Here is a 19,509-nt window from a genome sequence, read left to right on the forward strand (position 1 = left end):
ATTATGAATTTAAAAATGAAGTGGGATCCAGTGATAGAAGTAGTGAAACAAGAGATAAACAATGGTAGCTATTATAGCATAGCCCAGTGGGAAATCCCTACGTTGGCATGGTATAGCAATTGTTTTGTGTTCAATGCCAAAGTAGGGATTTAATGACTGGTGCCTTTTGACATACCGCAGTACGTAGAATGCATTCTTCATGGATGTACCAGAGTTCTCATTTTGTTCCATTCATCTTTGCTGACAGTGAGCAGTTCTTGATTCGTACTGCTGTGTAATGGGTTGAACATAGCCAACAATGAAGCATAATGGATACTTCACTTTTCAGACAATAATTGATATAACTGGAACGTGTGGCATCATTTCGGTATGTGTGGATTGCAGAGGTGCTTTTTGAACAGTTCTTGATTCAAAATGCTGCATAAAAAAATGGGGTGAACATAGCTGACAATGAAGTGTAATGGATACTTCACTTTTCAGACGATAATTGGGGTGTGCGGTGCCATTTCAGATGTGGTATGCATGGGTTCACAAGTCGTAATAATTATTTACAAATAAAGTTAACAAACAAGTACACAGAAAAATTTGGAATTTTCAACAAGAGTAGGGACCATAGCACATCAATAAAAAGTACTGGAACAAGAAGCTGGAGTAGTGCACAATATTAATTCACTGTAAAACAATAAGATGTGATATATCCCATTATGTGCTCAAGAAACCATAATGGAAATGCACAGTAGGGATATAACACTTCTTATTATTTTACTGTGATTTAAATATCATGCACTACTCCAGCTTGTTTCAGTACTTTTTATCGATGTGCTATGGTCTGTACTCTAGTTGAAAATTCCAAATTCTGTGTACCTGTATATACATAGGCAGTATGCAAATAATGGTATTATAAGTTGAGCATTTAACTATTGTTTGTTTGTCTTTACATGTATTCTACAGTGCTGTTGAAATAATGGAAGAGGATACTAAGACAGCCATTACATTGTAAGATATTATAATTGGATTTAATTAAGTATAGATTAGAGACCTAACACAAAGATCTTCAAGGTTTTAAAGCTGAGGTTTTTCTAACACAACTCCCAAGGGCATGATCTCTAACTGACTTAGATAATGATGATTTATGAGTATAATATTATAGGTTGAGTCATCGTCATTTTAAAATCATCACACAATGTTAAAAGTAAGTGCGGCAGATTGAACGTGTTTTGTGAGCTTCCCTTCCTAAATAACAGGATGTGGTAATTAATGAACTACAAAATAATTAACAAATTACGAACTCAATAGAATTGTATTTTAACTGTATCAATTGATGTAACATGCTAGCAGTTATACTCTTGTGTGACTGCTGAACCGACTGAGTGAAGCTAATGTACCGCATATGCGTTATTATTCTTATTAATTCATATTTCTTTTTAATGCTGTCCCATAGCTTGCGTGAAATGGCTCAGTGTTCTACTCCCCCCATTAACTATGTGTAAATTATATTATTATGAAAAAATTTGGTAAATCATCATTATAAAGATAGTGTACAATTGCCACCAATGCTGCCACACTAATAAGGCATTGAGGCTGAATATAATTTATAAGCACTGCATAATGTGTATGTATTGTTATGATAGGCTGATTGGGGAAGATGATGAAGACCGCAGCAGGGGTGGTCTGCATGTCTACACAAATGTAGAAACTTTTACAAGATATGAGTTAAAGCAGCTGTCAAGTGCAGTAGAGGTGGCACTTACAGTAAGTATTTGTAAGTATTTTTGTCTGTTTTTACTGTGGTTCAACATCCACAGTTGTGCAATGAGAATGTGAAGCTTGATATGACCAGGCTACAGGAATTGATTGCATACCATTTATTAGTTACCCACTCAGTAAGTACACCCACTATGCATTCTCATGCACGCACCATGCACACCACATCAACAGACACTGCTGCACCACATGCAAGCAGCACCCCATCACATACAAGCAGCACTGCATATGAAGAACTGCTTGCAAAAATGGAGCGCCTTAATGCATACTGCCAGTCATTGCGAGAAGAGAATGACAGATTGAAATCCAAACTTAATGGAACAACCGAAACTGTAGTTACTTCCAAAAGGTGGCAAGAGTACGCTAATAGTGTGATTGGAGCAGAGAGCAGTAGGGCAACTCCTAAATATGAATACAACTGTGCCCATAGTCTAAATCCGGAATGGACCGAAGGCTCGTGTAATTGGTCAAAAAAAAGAACTACGCTTCTAGCTTACATAAAGCATTTAAAGGAAAAACATGGCGAAGATATTAGAAAAAAAGCTGAAAAAGATCTGCTACCCGTTCGTTCTACAATCCAACCAGCAGAAAGTGCCCGTCGAGCCCAAGATGTGGCTAAAGAGCAACGCAAAGCTCAACGTGTAGGCGAGAACGAACGGGTAGCCAGAAGGCTAATCATTGTAGATAGAAGGGAAAGTAGCGAAAGTAGTCGGTGTGATTGGCTTTCAAGGAATGCAAATGGGTCTGTTGCACTTAGGAGATCTGCACGGCTAAGGGCTCTTCCTAGACCCAACTATGCAGAATATGACACAGATTCAGACATAGAGTAGTGCTGTGTGATAATCATTATCATTATTGTAAAAATTTCATTATGGCTTTATTATGGTAATAGTAGATTTTTGGATAATACTGTAAACCACACAGGCCAACCTGAAATGAGGTAATGTTACTGTACATTCTAAGAAAAATTCAAACAAGATACTTGGATTTTTTTTGTTTGTTGTGGTACTGACTTCCACTTATAATATAAAACTGTGTAATGAGTGACGTAATGAGACATATACAGTATTTTGTTTAGTGTTTGTGTGTGTTAAATCAATTATCATGATATTGCGATAATGAGGTGCATTATTGCAATAATAAAACTTTTCAATATCACACATCCTTAAATACTGAGTGATCTAGCTGCATTGCTATACACATCTTCCCTTTGCTTCTGTATCTGAATATTGCATCAATGCAGCTGGGTCATGGTGCTACATTAAATTTTAGGAACTTAGTCGACAAATTTTGTTCACTATTTTACTTGTTTGTGCATGTTTTGTAAATTAACTAATGTGTGTGTTATTAATTAAGAATGCCTCCAATTTTTTGCTGTGGAATATATAGAAAGGTAATAACTACAGGTGGACCAAGAAAAGCATCTTTGTAATTATATTGTAGCTTATAAAAGTTTTTTTTTAATGTAATTTCTTTGGACAAATCACTAGTTGGTTATTACACAATTGAAAATAATGTCCCTGGCAGTCCTGTAAGTAGTTATCATGTCAGTAGGATGTATCCTGAATTGCTTTTCTACCTCACTGCTATATACTGTACTGTAGTGGTTATGTTGTCTAATAGTTAATTAAATGGGGTTAGTAGGGATCATGGGAACAGAAAGCGGCAAGTCTCTTACACCTGGCTGTACTTTAACTTTTGTATTAGTTAGCTGTAGGGTAAGCAATTTCACTATATTCATACTTGATTTTTAAATCAGGCATATGAGTGCATGCTTGGTTTATGTGTGTGTACTTCATATGGAAAAGTAACGTGGGCTTTAAAAGCAGATATCCACTTAATGTGTGTAGTCATCTATGCACTCACCACACTCTGTACTTCTCTCATGATGAACAGGTCAGCTCGTTTATACAGCTCACAACTTGCTACACATGTTTACAGTTGGCAAGATTTGTCACAAAAGTTTCCCTCAGATTGACTGCCACAAAACTTGCTTAGCATTCAAACACTTATATTGATTATCTTCCAAATGGTTACAACTACTCAACAAGTATTTGATATTTTTCATGATGCCACTTATCTATAAGAAAATATGTCAATGTTTTGCCAAAATGATAATGGCTGCAGGAAGAGTAATCAATCCTACTTGTGGTCCCCATGTTTCAACCCTCAAGGTTATGTGATGTAATCTTGGGTGTTGACATGTGACCTGCCACAATCAACAAACATTCCAATTGTAGTAAATATCAAAGTCCCATATCTCAACTATTGTAAAGATTATCATATGCATAATCTTGATAGTTGTTTTGTGGTTAGCCTATTATTTTAGCTATGCTTTCAGTATTAGCAAATGCATTTAATAGTAAAAGTAGATAATTAAACTCTGTGCTATGATGCACTTCAGTATAGGTATAATAAGCTTTGCACTGAAGTGGTTGCTTCATGCCAGTTTGAAATACAGATAGTGACTTACATTGTGAACGGCATTCCCATAAGGGCTCTTCAGAAGGGCAGCCATGAGGCTTTGTCAATGGTTTTGTCAAGAGAATTTGTGGGAAAGGACACAATTGACAAACTACAGTATAAAACAATTTAAACCGTAAAAACTTTAGAGTGGGCTTTCCTATGCATTGTACAAGTAAGAGTGAAAACTATGGTTTTATGGTGAAGCCCATGTACATCATACAGTACAATCATACACTACGATAGTAGTGTATAGTAGGGACCACAAAGGAGTAGACATGTCCCACGGAATAAAATCATCCAAAAAACAACCTCAATTTTCCCTGACGACGATGAGGCAGTATTGGTTAGGTAAAACTAAGCCCAAACAAGCTTTCAGATCAACCCGAATGCTTTCAACAAGTTGCTAGTGAATTTTTAAAATTTTAGTGAGTGAGTGAGTGACTGCCTGCCTATGGCTTCAGACAAGCGTAACTCGATAATGGCTAAGGCTATGGGCTTGATTTTTTCACTGTTTGATGTCACTTCAGCTCAACAGGTGCCTTTTGGCATACCGCAGTACAATGCATTTTTCATGGACTTACCAGCGTTCTCCTTTGTGTCCCATTCATCGAAAATGTCCCAGCTTATTTGTCATAGTGGCTATTTTGAGAGCAGAGGTGCCTTTCAAACAGCTCTTAATTCGTACTGCTGTGTAACGGGTTGAACATAGCGACAACGAAGTGTATGGTTACTTCACTTTTTAGACAATAATCAATATAACTGTTGCATGCGGCACCATTTCTTTTGGTATGCATGGATTGCAGAGGTGCTTTTCATGATTCAAAATGCTGCGTAACGGGTTGAACATAGCTGACAATGAAACGTAATGGATACTTCACTTTTCAGACAATAATTGGGGCGCGTGGCACTATTTCAGATGTGGTATGCGTGGGTTCACCAGTCATAATAATTATTTACGAAAAAAATTAACAAACAAGTACACAGAAAAGTTTGGAATTTTCAGCTAGAGTAGGGACCATAACACATCAATAAAAAGTACTGAAACAAGCTGGAGTAGTGCATGATATTAAATCACAATAAAACAATAAGAGGTGTTATATCCCTACTATGCTCAAGATACCATAATGGAAATGCACGGTAGGGATATAACACTTATTGTTTTACTGTGAATTAATATCATGCACCACTCCAGCTAGCTTGTTTCAGTACTTTTTATCGATGTGCTATGGTCCATACTCTAGTTAAAAATTCCAAATTTTTCTATGTATAGGCCTACTTTTAAGCACTTTTCAGTGCACTATGTCTTCACAATTCATTGCAAAAAGTATACTGAATCTGGATTAAGATGGGTCTACCAGGGGAGGTTTTACTTTGGGTAGGGAGTGTTATTCTCAAATGTGTAGACCTTACTCAAAAGTCTGATTGGTTTGTAAACTATTTGTCATCATGATGCACAGTGTCTGTTACATACAGGTGGTATTCATATTGCAAGTGTATCTAGAATTGGCCTGAACTTTATACAAGTGTAGCATAAGAAGTAGGAAAGAAATTTAGGAAAACTGAATGAATTGACTTTAATAGGAATACACAGGGCAGACAGACAGACAGACAGACAGACGGATGGACAGCTGTCACAAAATACATTTAGATTATCTTTTTGATTATAGTGAAGCTTACAAATTACTACTTCTTACTGCTAACAATTTGAGGCTACCACCATTTTTACTTGCAATATGAAAATGCCTGTAGAGCACACACACTTCACCTGATAGTGACATACAGCTTACAGATCAATGTTTGATATTCAGAACTATGCAAAGCTATCTAAATAATGTATACTATTCATTTTATTTCTGTAACATTTTGTTTTAGTGCTTGAATTTGTAGACAACCAGCAGTAGTAAATGTTGAGTGTACTTTTATGTATTGCTGAATTCTAGCTTAGTGAACCTTAATGTGATATTTGCTATCCAAATACATTCTTCCTGTCAATGTGTTACACGTTTACACATATCATACAGTACAGTAGTACTGTATATTAGGTATCATGAAGGTTTGGGTTTTTCTGATCAAAAATATCACCCTAAAGTAAGCCTCACAATACCTTCATGTTGTCTTGGCAGTATTGGGTACAACCAAGCCCTAAAGTGCCTTCAGTACAACATGAAATGCTTCCAAAAAGTTGCTAAAACTATATTTAGTAGAATTTTCTTCTGACTAACTAACTAATGCCTTCAGACAAAAGTGTAACTTGATAATGGCTATGGATACGGAGTTGATTTTTTCACTGTTTGATATTGCTTCAGCCTGGCAGGTGCCTTTTGGCATACCGCAGTATGTAGAATACACACATCATGGACTTACCTTTGTCCTCCTTTGTGTCCAGACTGGATTGATTACAGGAGCACGTCTCTTACTGTTCTCATGTAATGTTGTGTAACAGGTTGGACATAGTTGAAAGTGAAACCACTTCCACTTTTAAGTCAGTATTTGATACTTGGGGTGCATAAATCACTCGTATTTTTTGTAGTGACTGAATTGATTGCAGAGGCATTTCTTCTACTGTCCTTCCTTTGTGTCACTGTGTAACAGGCTGAACATGGTTAAAAACGAAGCATATTGGCTACTTCATATTCGAGTCAGTAATTGATATTTGGAGTGCATGTCCAGATGAAACATTAACTCTGGGGCCATTCTTTCTTTGCACAGGTTCACAAGTCATAATAATTTTATTCTTTATTAGCTATAATTGCTTATACAACTTCACTACGAACAGGAACTCAAACAGAAACTAACTCCCACTCACTAGAATATATTCTTTGTGCTCAGTTGATGTTGTCCTCATAATAGGATATAGTTTATTGGTGCTCTGTGTATCATATCCATACTGCTGGTTATCAACAAAATAATAGTTTTTGTCCAATAGAGTACATTCAGTTCCCTCAAACACAAAAACAAAAATAGAAGTACAACAAGTAGTATATATCACGTTTAGATGGCTTTGCATTGCTTTGGATTTCATAGATTTTTGCGTTTAAGGCAACCTTAGGGTTTTTCCAAAGAAATTATGTGGAAGAAAAGAACAATATTAAGCTACAATGGTTGCTTAGATGCTTCTCTGTGGGAAACTTTGGCTATACCTTTCATTGTAGATTCCACAGTAATAAATTGTTGTGTATTTGTAATTAATAACACATACAAAAAAATAAAATTACAAAATATGTATAATATAGAAAATATAGTTACCAAATAAATGTACTAGGTTCCTGATATATGTATGTAGCACATTTCTGACTAAGGATGTATGAATAATGAAAATTTTTATTATTGATTTATCACAATAACTGGTTATAAACATACAAGTACCAGTGCATTGGAGTGTCAAATGCTGCGCTGGGTGGAGCGGCTCTGTTATTATGTGGCAAGTTATCCTCCAGTAGTAACTGAAATTATCACTTAGATTGGTTCATGACACCATAACAACCAAATGGTATTGTTTACTAATGGATCAAATGGATATGTTAGTACAAAAGCACACCGTGTCATGGGTTGGTGGAGTGGCATCGCATGGCAAACAAGGGCTAAAACCTGGAGGAGATTAATATGGCGATTGACCTGTTTTAAATAAATGTCCAGTCTGTGTTCATTTTCAGTTGTTTCAGTGATCAGTCCCAGCAGTGTATAGTGAAGAATCAACCTCCTTCAGTAACTTCTGGCTCCATTGTTCTAGCATACAGGATCTGCAAAGGAATTCAAACAGGAACTTTAATATCCATAAACTGCTATACACTCCCACACACTGGGATATAAAATAGTTATACTCATTATACTCGGATGATATCATTGTTATTATTTACACTCATCCTCAACTTGACCTCAGAATTGTAAAATAACAATGATATCATCCTCGTAACAGGATATAGCTATAAGTATATGTCTCAGTAAATTTATTACTGTGTCACTCATTATGTAATTGTGTTTACTTTATAGCTAGAAAGCTAGTATCACGACAAAGAATTAAAAGCATTTCTGTTAGAATTTTATCTGGAGTTGTAATATTAACTCATTTAATGTTGGCCACCTATAGTTTACAGTGAGATCCAAAAGTTTACTATTATCACAGTAGTGCAATAATGAAATTTTCACATTATAATTTTTCATGATTGTTGAGTTTCGCACAGCACTATTTCTGATTTCTGTGTCATGTTGACTTTTGCACAGCACCGTCTGAATTCTGTGTCATAACAACACCGACTACTATCTGGAGTTGTAATATTAACTCATTTAATGTTGGCCACCTATAGTTTACAGTGAGATCCAAAAGTTTACTATTATCACAGTAGTGCAATAATGAAATTTTCACATTATAATTTTTCATGATTGTTGAGTTTCGCACAGCACTATTTCTGATTTCTGTGTCATGTTGACTTTTGCACAGCACCATCTGAATTCTGTGTCATAACAACACCGACTACTTGAACTTCCCATATATTTGTTCTTCCCATGTATGCGTCCATGCACTTGCCCGGTCTTGTGTCTTTGTTTTAACTACTTGCAAGTTGTAAATGTTTAGGTAGTTTTCATGTCTGGCTCGCTCCTTCATTATTAGCTTATTTAATTGTTTCACTAATGGCATTGATCCACAGATTCTGTTGTTCAGATGAATTATAGGTACCCATAGTTCTTTTATTTTAAGTATTCTTTTCTTTGCAATGAAAGGCGGCATGCATACTGTGTTTATCTGTTTAGACTCAGGTTGAGATGCCCAGCCATTTATTGACATTGCTTTACAAATTAAGCTATTATTATAATTTTGTGCAATCCTTATATTAAAGCAGCACCCCCTGGCTTTGACCTGATGTTTATTTTAATCTGGCTTTAATACAGATAAATACAGTTATGATATCAGTACACTGTTCACATGTCATACACATGGCATATGTTGTGTATTGATATTGTACAACACAGACACAATCATGTTCATATTTACACACACAAAAAGCAAATTTGTAGCTACATCAGAAGTTCTTTTGCAAGGTACATCAAGAGTTAATGTTTTGAGATAACGATACTTCAACTCATTAGCTCTTGAATACAATGCACGCACTGCTGCTATATAATGCAAGTCTTCCTTGGTAAAAAACTTTTGCAGCTTGTTAATGTCCATGTTTATGCAGTTAAAATAAGACAATAGATTTCCTTAGAATTTAAAAGCAATGCAAGTTTTTTACAGAATTGTAATATACGGTATGCTTCTGCAAACATGCACACATATTGAATTGCTAGAAACTTTTGTAGGAAAATTGTGTGTAGTGTTTGTTTATGGATTTATAGGACTGAAAATGGACAATTACAGTCTTCTCAACTTCTGTTTGAACACTTGTGTATAGTGTGTAGCTCACGATAGGCTGTTTATATTCCTATCTTGTGATATCCATGACACATAAGTGTTTTAATTGGAAGTTGAAAAGTGCATTCCTTTTGCTTTTATTAAATTTGTTCCATACTTTGTCCATTGATATTTTTAGCAATACAGTATTGTGTGTATACACATTATGCATGCACACCACAAAAAGCATCGTGCACACGACTATGCATGCACCCACACCAAAGCTTAGGGGTGTACTTTTGCTGAATGGATCGCAGATAGACTTGTGCAATCACTACGCAAGTTTGGCATACAAGCTCCATATACTTCCTGAACAAGTGACAGCTGCTACATCTCTGGCTCTCAAAATAAGTCTTGCTGATTGACCACCCCTATCAAGTAAGTTGTATGTTTATTGAAGTACTGTGATTGTGTCTATTTTATGACTGGATCTGCAAGAACCCCACTTGAGTTTAATAGAATACATTTAATGCAATGGGTATGTTTCAATTACTGGAATTCCTGTTTTTATGAACTACAGTGCTATTAGGTCTCATCGTGTTTGTCGCTTAACTTTTTTATTGATGCTTTAAATGAGATGTACCATTCTCCCTATTTTTGTTGTACAATTCTGTTGCTACTATTTTGTAATGTTCCTGGTTCCTATTGTTAAAATTTCTGTTAATTATATCCAAATATAGTCAAAAATTCTGAAATTCTTGTGCAAATAGTTACATCAGTGTAATACTACTAATTAGCAGACATTTTGTATATTTTCTTTGTAGAATTTACCAACTTCCCCAGTGTTAGCCTAGAAGCTCTTAGTCTGTGCATCAATTGGCAAGGCCAGGCCTCCCACATCCAACATCTATCATTATTCCTGACTATGGTGACTCGTGATATTGGATGATCTAAAAGTATGTTATCAATGTAACTAATACACATGATCTACAATTATATTCTCCATTACAAAACTTACGTGGATCTTAGTGTTGCTTTGTGTGGTGCATTTGAAATTCGATGACGGTATATCTAGTAATGGGCTCAAAGATGCCACTGTGGGTCCTACCAAAGAACATACCATATATGCAAGGAAATTTTGACATCAAAAAAATTTGACGAATTGGTTTAATTCGTCAAATGTAAATTCGTCAAATGTTTATAAGTGCCCTTAAAAGTACAGGTTTTGCCTACAATTTCTTCATTTCCGTCAACATTTTATTCGTCAATTCTGCTGAAGTCTGAACTCGTCAAATTTTTTGACGTCAAATTTCCTTGCATACGGTACCAGAAGTAGTATAATACTAATGCTGTCATATAGGGGTACAGCATATACTGGATTATATGGCCTGGGTGAATTTATTCTTTCAAGTGACCTTCAATCCTGTCTTCTACTAAACAAGACCAGCAACCAGTGTTTATATATGCGATCAACTTCATCTTTCAGTGTTGTACTCTCCTCTCAGCATATTTACATATTCAAGCTTCTATAAAAGATTCTCTATAAAACATACTTCATCATTTATAACACTGCACAGGTTGCTACTAGCTAGGTGTTCATTTGAGACTTGGCTTTAATTTTATGACCAAGGCCATTGACACCGATCGTCAGTGTCAAGAAGTGCCATCTAAAACTTTATGGTAATAAGAATAGTGGAGAACTCTTGGTAATAACTCTTTAAATAGCCTTTACTCACCTGGAAAATGTCATTCTAGAGCTCAAGCTGAAAGCCCACTGAAATTGTACTGTACCATGCATTCTTGTGTTATACGTAGCTTTGCATTCTTATCCTCGTTGGTAAGTTTAACACCATCAACTGCACCAAGTTACAGCAAGCTTGAACACATTGGATGTGATTCTGTATGCACAGCTTTTCTCCAGTTTGGTGGTCCTCATCCAGCTCCTTCATTACAGCATAGATCACCTGGCCTTTAATTTGCAATAAATTATTACAACCTAAAAATTACTTCTAGAACTCAAGGGTATCCTGTAACCTTAATGGCAATATAGTACTGTATATAGTATGAATTGTTACAGCTTGAGTGTGTTTATCTATTTCTCTAGTACTGACAAATTGAACAGTTAGCCACTGAAGGCCACCACAGTCAATTAGCTCCCACTCTTAAGGTAATTTAAAGGTAATTTGTATTTTACTTGCATTTTATTAATTTTATAGGTGGTGGTTTCCATAGTGACAGTGTAGCCACCTGTATGATGTAAGTCAACTAGGTGTTGTAATATTAATATTATTTACAGCAGTTTCCTCTAATAGCCCACTTAGAATATTATGTATACTTTCTTCTAGAACAAACTGATTACCATGGTTCGTTAGATGCCACCACCACCATCAGTACTACTGGCTACCATTAAGTGATCAACATCACTACTGCCACCATCAGTAAGCCAGTTATTAAGGTAGTACATTGAATTGTTTTAATGTGAATTCATTCATCTAGGATTATGCAATGGTATTTGTGCTATTAAACCATGGGTAAAATGTAAGTTGAAGTACACACATGCACGCAAACACACACATGCACGCAAACACACACATGCAAAAGCAAACCAAAGTTTATGACAGTCGTACAAGACATGGCTATTGTAACCCAGTGGGATGCCTGTGCACCACTCTGGCACCTGAGCTTTGTGCAGGCAAATCCTCCGAGGCAGGGATAGAAGCCCGCAGGAGAACTATCCAGATTTCATGGAGAGAGATTGCTGAAGCTGAAGTTCCACAACAACTCCAACACTGCTAAATGAGACAAGGATAGTTGGTCCCATCATGTACTCATTGTTGACATTACAACTGGGCGGGCTGCTTCCCTTTCAAATGCAAACAATTTGGTAAACAATTTTTATACATAAATTATTACAACTCAAAAATTATTTCTGGAACTCAAGCATATCCCATAACCTCAATGGCACTATTTTGTTTGTGGGATCACTCTACTATAGTACCGTATAGTGTTAATTGTTACAGCTTGAGTGTGTTTATCTATTTTCTCTAGTACTGACTAATTGAACAGTTAGCCACTGAAGGCCACCACAGTCAATTAGCTCCAACTCCTAAGGTAATTTAAAGGTATAATTTGTATTTTACTTCCATTTTATTAACTTTCCAGGCTAATAAAATGGTGGTTCCATATTAACAGTATAGCCACCAGTATGATGTAAGTCAATTAGGTGTTGTAATATTAATATTACTTGCAGTAGTTTCCTCTAGTAGCCTACTTATAATAGTATGTATAGTGATGTTTGTTTCTTCTAGGACAAATTGACTACCATGGTTCATATGCCACATACTGCCACTACCATTATATGATCAGCACCACCACTGCCACTGCCAGTAAGCCAATTATTAAGGTAATGCATTTGTAATGTAAATTAATTTTTGTCACTCATCACAACGGCAAAGAATGTTGTATTCATATAGCCAGTTGATCAGGTTTTGAGTGCCTATTGTACATTGCTTAGTTATCAATAGTGGACTTTTGATGGCTCTTACCCTTCCAACCCACCCATATATTTTACGCCATTTTTAATTTCTTTTTGGGTACAGAAAAAGTTGTGCCTAGGTTACTTATTTATTGTAGTTTGTTTATCAAGGCTTTATAGCACAAGTGTAAAATACACTAAGAATCGTTCTAGGGGCTTCACTACTGGTTCGCGTCTAACACGAGGTTCAACAACTGTTCATCACGCGATGTCAACCAAAAGTACATGTGATACATTACATAATCCCTATAGATATCCTACACTCCCCCCATTGACCAGTTGGTCAATAAGGGATACTGTTCTAAATGAAATAGGTGTTACAATATCAATGCATGTCCTACCATGTGTGCATGTGAGTCAGTCTGTATCGTCACTCATAACAGCTCTAATGAACTCATTAGCCTTCCGTGCTGCAGCTCTCTTTGGCCTGTTTGTGTTAGGTGTACGTACCTGCTGAACTGCCAGATCTGAACCAGTGTTCGGTGTCTCATCAATCCTTCTATCAGTCTCAAGCACATTCATACCAGATTCAGCAGTATCATCTCTATTACAGTCCACTTCCAATGGGTAGAAATACTGTAGTGGTCTCCTTAAAATGTTACTGCCAGACTCCCCAGAGGGCAACTGCAACACAGGACCTCTAACTTGGCCATCTCTACTTCTCAATATTTGCTGCACTCTTGCCATTTTCCACAACCCCCTGAGTTTACTATCACTCCGTAGCAGCACAACTTCACCAACCTTCGGCTCTCTATTCTTAACACCACTCTTGTCATAACTATGACACTTCCTCAACTGCAGCAAGTACTCAGTTCTCCACCTTCTCCAAAAGTGGTTGAGAGTACAATTAAGTTGCCTCATTCTTTGGTTCACTGTTTCATGGCACACATCTACTCGAAACTCACTATCCTCTGTTGGTCTTCGGTAATGAACCGCATCTGGCAAGCTCAATAGTCTTCGTCCGGTCATCAAGTGAGAAGGTGTTAATGGCTCTTCAATATCTTCTGTCAATACGTAAGACAATGGTCTGGAATTTAATATCATTTCTACCTCTGTCAGGGCAGTCAGCAGCTCATCATAGGCTAGCTTGGCCTTACCAATTGTCTTCTTCAAGCAACGTTTGGTGGACTTCACCATACGCTCAAATATGCCACCCCACCAGGGAGCTCTCTCCAAGTTGAAAACCCATTCTGTCTTAAGCCCTGTCAAATACTGTTGCACCTCTCGATCATCTATCACCGATCGTACCATCTTGGCTGCTGACTTGAAAGTCTTAGCATTATCCGAAATCATCATCACTGGAAAGCCTCGTCTGGCTGTGAACCTCTTAAAACTTCGAATAAAGGCTTCAGCAGTCATTCGAGGAACTATTTCTAGGTGTACTGCTCTGGTCACACAACAAGTGTACAAGCAGATCCAGACCTTGTTATTTGTGTTGATTCCTTTATCCTTGATGTATAGAGGTCCTGCCAGATCAACACCAGTATATGAGAATGCAGGGGCCTCTCTTACTCTAAAGTCAGGTAGTGGGGGTGCTGGCGGTACTGGATATGGCTTACATTCTGTCTTACGACAAACTGTGCAGTTAAGTAGCACTTGTCTAACAAACTGCCTACCTCTGGCAATCCAAAACTTTGACCGTATTTCCGTCAAGGTTTCCTTGACGCCATTGTGGAGTACCCTCTTGTGCGCATTCTCAACCACCAACTGTGTGAAATGGTGCTCCTTGTCCAACAATGTGGGGTACCTCGTGCAGTACGGGACTTGCGCATTGTCAATCCTCCCCTTACACCTCCAAACTCCACTATCTAAGAAGAGGTGGAACTGTTGTTCCCAGGCTCGGAAACTCTTGTGCTGCAGTAAGCTCCCTTGGGATTCCTTCACCCATAGATCTTCAGCTCTCATCAGTTCAGAGGTCGTCAATTCCATTCCATTGTCCATGTTATTTCCCTTCACCTTAAAGAGATTGGCAAACTTGATAACGTAGGCTGTGACCCTTAACAGACAACGCATTTGGCTGAACTTCTCACAATCAACTAACTTCCCAATATTGCACAAGTCCCAAGTGGACGAGTTACATGCGAGATAACAGTGAGTAACTCTCACCTCCTTAGCGTATTCTTCAGGCATACACAGCTCCTCCTCTTCAATAATGAACCTAGTGTCCACAAGCCAATCTGGTCCGTGTCTCCACAGTTTGGATGTCACTAATTCTGTGGGGGCAATTCCCCTTGAAGGGAGGTCTGCAGGATTTTCCTGTCCTGGACAATGCTTCCAATACTCTGACGGTACTAATCTCCTCACTTCGTTTACCCTGTTCTCCACAAATGGCTTCCATTCCTTGGTTGTCCCTCTAATCCAATAAAGTGCTACCTTCGAGTCAGTATAACAACATGGCTCTTGCAACAGAAATTCTGTCGTTAGTGCCGCAGAGATGTTAGATATAAGGTTCGCTAGCAATAATGAAGACAGAAGCTCAAGTCTTGGGATCGATAGTTTGCTAGTTGGCGCCACCCGTGTCTTTGATGCCACAAAATTTGCAACTGTGCCAGCACTTCCTTCTATTCTTAGGTATACAACTGCTGCATAAGCTGCTGCTGATGCATCACAAAACCCTTGCAGACTGCAGCGGCTCGAGGCCTTATCTAATAGTGTGAAGTAGCATCTGGGGATTGACGTTGTAATTCCTTGGAATCCTGACACTAGTGCTCTCCATTTATCCAGTAAATGGCCTGACAATGGCACATCCCAGTCTACCTTGCTACTACAGAGTTCTTGGAATAGAATCTTAAAGCGAACAATGACAGGGGACACAAATCCAAGCGGATCATAGAACTTCGCTGTCACACCAACAATGTGCCTCTTCGTTGGCTCTATGGTGCTGATCAATATTGCCAGTTCATTGAGGTCAAATAGTAGTTCATCTTGGACATAATTCCACCGCACTCCTAGGATTTTCTGTTCATTGTCTTGTTGCTCTAGCCTTCCCCCCTAAAGGTGTTTGGTGTAAGTCTTGTCTTCTTCCTTAACTGGTCCGCCTTCTGCATCGACTGTAGAATGACTCTCTTTCATATTCATTTTCTGTTGTAAGTTTGCCGAATTGGTGATGAACTTTCTGAGGTTAAAGCCTCCCTCTGACAGTATCTGCTTGGATCGTAAATACAGTTCATATGCGTCATCATCACAATCAGCACCAAAACTTACATCATCAACATACACTGACCTTAGAAACCTCTGTACAAATTCTGGGTGGACATCATTGTACTTCTCGAGATGGTGTCTGATGGTAGCATTTAGGAGGAAGGGACTTGATGATACACCGAAAACAACACGACTGAAACGGAAAGTCAGGACCTTGGGTGTTCTCTCATTGACACTATCCACCCACAGAAATCGGAGGGCATCTCTGTCCTTAGGGCAGACCGAAACCATTAAGAACGCTATTTCAATGTCTGCAACTAGGGCCACCTTGTGAGACCGGAACCGTACAATAATGTCCATGATCTTCTGTCCAAACTTAGGGCCTGTATACAGACAATCATTCAATGCCGGACCGTCGGTTCTGGCTGAAGCATCATATACCACCCTGAGTTTGGTAGTCTCCTTGTCACTCCTAATGACAGCATGATGGGGTAGATAGTGCACTTGATGACTGGGGGCCTTGAGTTCATCCACTGGTTCAATAATTCCCCTACTTAATTGGTCCTTGATAACTGCATCATACTGACACAGTACACTGGGTGTATGTCTCAAACGTTTAAGCAACCCGCCTAACCTCTTTAGTGCAAGTTCTTAATGATCTGGTAAAGTTGGGTGAGATTGCTTCCATGGGAGAGAGACCTCATACCTCCCATCTCGAAAGGTAATATCTTTCTGAAAGTCTTGATAAACAGATGGCTCGTTCTGCTTTACTCCAAGTGATTCCAAATCCCAAAACTTCTTAAGGGTACGGTCAAGTTCCTGTAAACTATCATCCACAGTGTACACATCCACTAACAAGGTGTGGGTGGTAACAAGATTCACGGGAGTCGCCGTACATAATAATCCGTGCACTGGACCAGATAACACCCACCCAAGTTTAGTATTAACTGCTACTGGGCCATCTGCTTCGCGAAGGGTCTGTCCAGTAACTAGCTTCCAATAATGATCACACCCAATCAAGATGTCTATCTCCAAGCAATCCTCTTCGGAACAGTGGTCAGCAAGATCCAAGCGTGATAAGTATTGAAAGGTCTTGCTTGCATGTATCACAGGTTGACAGGAAAGAGGCTCACAGATTGAAGGCACTGACAGCAGAGAAAGCTCAATCATACTCTCATTCTTCGTGTAAAGTCCAATAGAGACCACATCACATAACTGTCTTTCACCCTTGCTGGAACCAAACGTTTTAATTATCATCGACTCGGCTTGTCTTGGTCTCAGAGACAGAGCTTCCTTTAACTTGTCAGTGATGTACGATCTCTGGCTTTCACTGTCAAAGATTAACCGTACATTCCTTGTGCCTTGTGGGTGATCAGGTCTAAAAACCTGGGCTTTAGCAGTTTGCAACAAGACTGGTGTTTTTAAACTTCCACAATAAAGTGAAGCTGTGTCTGATGTGAAGTTGGATGTTGAATTACCGGAGGGCGGGGCTGTCTGAGGTGCTGGGGGATTTCTTGCCCGGTCATGTGTAGTCAGGCCTGAATCGACAGGGGCTTTAGGTACCCGGTTTATAGGTCGTGATGTTTCAGAGCAGATGCTGACATGGTGTCTGTCATTACAATTGCTACACCTTAAACGTGATCGGCAGTCACGGCTCATATGATACTTCTTCAGGCACACAAAGCACCTGCCTGATCTTCTAAGCACAAGTTTTCGTTCAGCCACGTCTGATACTGTTGAACATGAAGCCGAAGCATGTGATTGGCGACAAAAACAGCAACTAACTATTGAAGCTCCACCTCCTGCCATCAGTGCAGCAGTAGTAGGAGGGGGTGCTCTAACTGGCATCTTGTTAAACTTTGCGTTAGTGCCGGATGCTCTCTCTCTAGCTTCTATCTCTCCTTCAATAATCCTCATCAATTCATCCAACTCCCACTGTCTGTCCTTCACTTCACGGCTAACAATGAGGCGTAGCTCAGGAGGAAGTTTGTTCATAAGCACAGACGACAAAAGGCTGCCATAAGAATCTGATTCTATACCCAAGGCCTTCAAGCCTCTAACCTGTGCTTCAATTGAGTCATACAACTGACGGAGAGCCTTAATGTTATTCTGTGAAGCGACAGCATCAAGATTTATCAAAGTGTCCATGTGCTTGGCGATTATCTGCTTCTTGTCGCCAAAACGCTTCTGCAGTATAGCAATAGCTCCATCGTAGTTTGTAGCTGTGATTCTCAAACCGGATATTGCCTCAGCTGCTGATCCTTCCACCAAGGAGTTCAAATATGCAAACTTATCGATTGAAGACAAATCCGAATTCTGATGTATTGAGGATTCAAAGGAATCCCAGAACGTGGACCATTTGGTCAAGTCACCATTAAACCTTTTTAATGACAATTTTGGTAACTTAACTCGGGTTGTTGCAGTCAGAAGAGTAGGTGGTGGTGGTGGTGTGACAATGGATGAGTGCCCCCTTACTGGTACTTCCTTTGCTGTAATTGCACTTGTTGCATCAATGATTGCCCTCTGTACCTTCTCTTTAAAGACATCGGCCTGATCAATTTCATTTTCTACATCAGTTTCGTCCACCTCATCAAGAATATCAGCATCAAGCTGTTTCACAGTATCTAACTTTTCTTCAAGCGCCGCCTTACATTGTTTAAGCTTAGTCAAGGTTGACTCCGGGTTGTCCGGGTGTTCTATCGCATCGAGTACCTGTGTAACCATTCTAGTGGCTGACGCTCGATGGCCTCCACGGATTTTCTTCTTACGAGCTAATTCCGCCATGGCTTCTCACAGCTGTACAATTTATTAATAATCTCTACACACTGTTAATTCCACAATATCAATCACGAAACCAGTAGAATAACTAGAGTTCCAATTGACTCCCACTTCAAATCTAGATAAACGAAAAACAGCACACAAATAACCATTCGGATGAAAAGAATTTACTCGCCTTCCGGGGTACCGTTCGCCCGGTACCAAGGATTTTGCGTTTCTGGTTAGAAATTTCAACGGCGAGTTCTGGCAGTATCCACTTCAAAGACGTTGAACGGTATCCGTTGGTCGCTGGTTCGCTGGTAAGGCTCGAAGGACCATGTAAAATACACTAAGAATCGTTCTAGGGGCTTCACTACTGGTTCGCGTCTAACACGAGGTTCAACAACTGTTCATCACGCGATGTCAACCAAAAGTACAGGTGATACATTACATAATCCCTATAGATATCCTACAACAAGTGCTGAAAGTTGAGTCTGTAGGACACATGGTCCTACCG

The 19,509-nt window shown here is 38.8% G+C and overlaps 2 protein-coding genes and 2 long non-coding RNA genes across 4 annotated transcripts in view; 3 read left to right on the top strand and 1 right to left on the bottom strand.

Moving 5' to 3' along the window:
* LOC136243375 (uncharacterized) overlaps positions 1–2,594 on the top strand; it is a 31,358-nt gene extending 28,764 nt beyond the window's left edge. The window contains exons 27-29 of the mRNA XM_066034892.1: positions 952–996; positions 1,632–1,752; positions 1,806–2,594. Coding sequence (XP_065890964.1) covers positions 952–996; positions 1,632–1,752; positions 1,806–2,594 — 955 coding nt within the window. The remainder of the gene's footprint in view (positions 1–951; positions 997–1,631; positions 1,753–1,805) is intronic.
* Positions 2,595–9,875: 7,281 nt separating this feature from the next.
* LOC136243645 (uncharacterized) lies at positions 9,876–11,728 on the top strand. Its single transcript, XR_010694942.1, has 3 exons — positions 9,876–9,997; positions 10,384–10,515; positions 11,664–11,728. It is a non-coding gene; the product is annotated as an uncharacterized lncRNA (long non-coding RNA).
* An 879-nt stretch (positions 11,729–12,607) lies between these two features.
* Positions 12,608–12,955, top strand: LOC136243269 (uncharacterized). The gene is made up of 3 exons (XR_010694816.1): positions 12,608–12,670; positions 12,722–12,769; positions 12,868–12,955. It is a non-coding gene; the product is annotated as an uncharacterized lncRNA (long non-coding RNA).
* Positions 12,956–13,451: 496 nt separating this feature from the next.
* On the bottom strand, positions 13,452–19,019 carry LOC136243376 (uncharacterized). Its single transcript, XM_066034893.1, has 3 exons — positions 16,942–19,019; positions 16,146–16,707; positions 13,452–16,085 (listed from the first exon to the last, which is right to left on the bottom strand). The coding sequence occupies exons 1-3, from the start codon at positions 19,017–19,019 to the stop codon at positions 13,452–13,454; spliced, it is 5,274 nt and encodes a 1,757-aa protein (XP_065890965.1).
* Between the last annotated feature and the right edge of the window lie 490 nt (positions 19,020–19,509).

This window comes from Dysidea avara, chromosome 13, assembly GCF_963678975.1.
Source record: "Dysidea avara chromosome 13, odDysAvar1.4, whole genome shotgun sequence".
Taxonomy (NCBI): Eukaryota; Metazoa; Porifera; class Demospongiae; order Dictyoceratida; family Dysideidae; genus Dysidea; species Dysidea avara.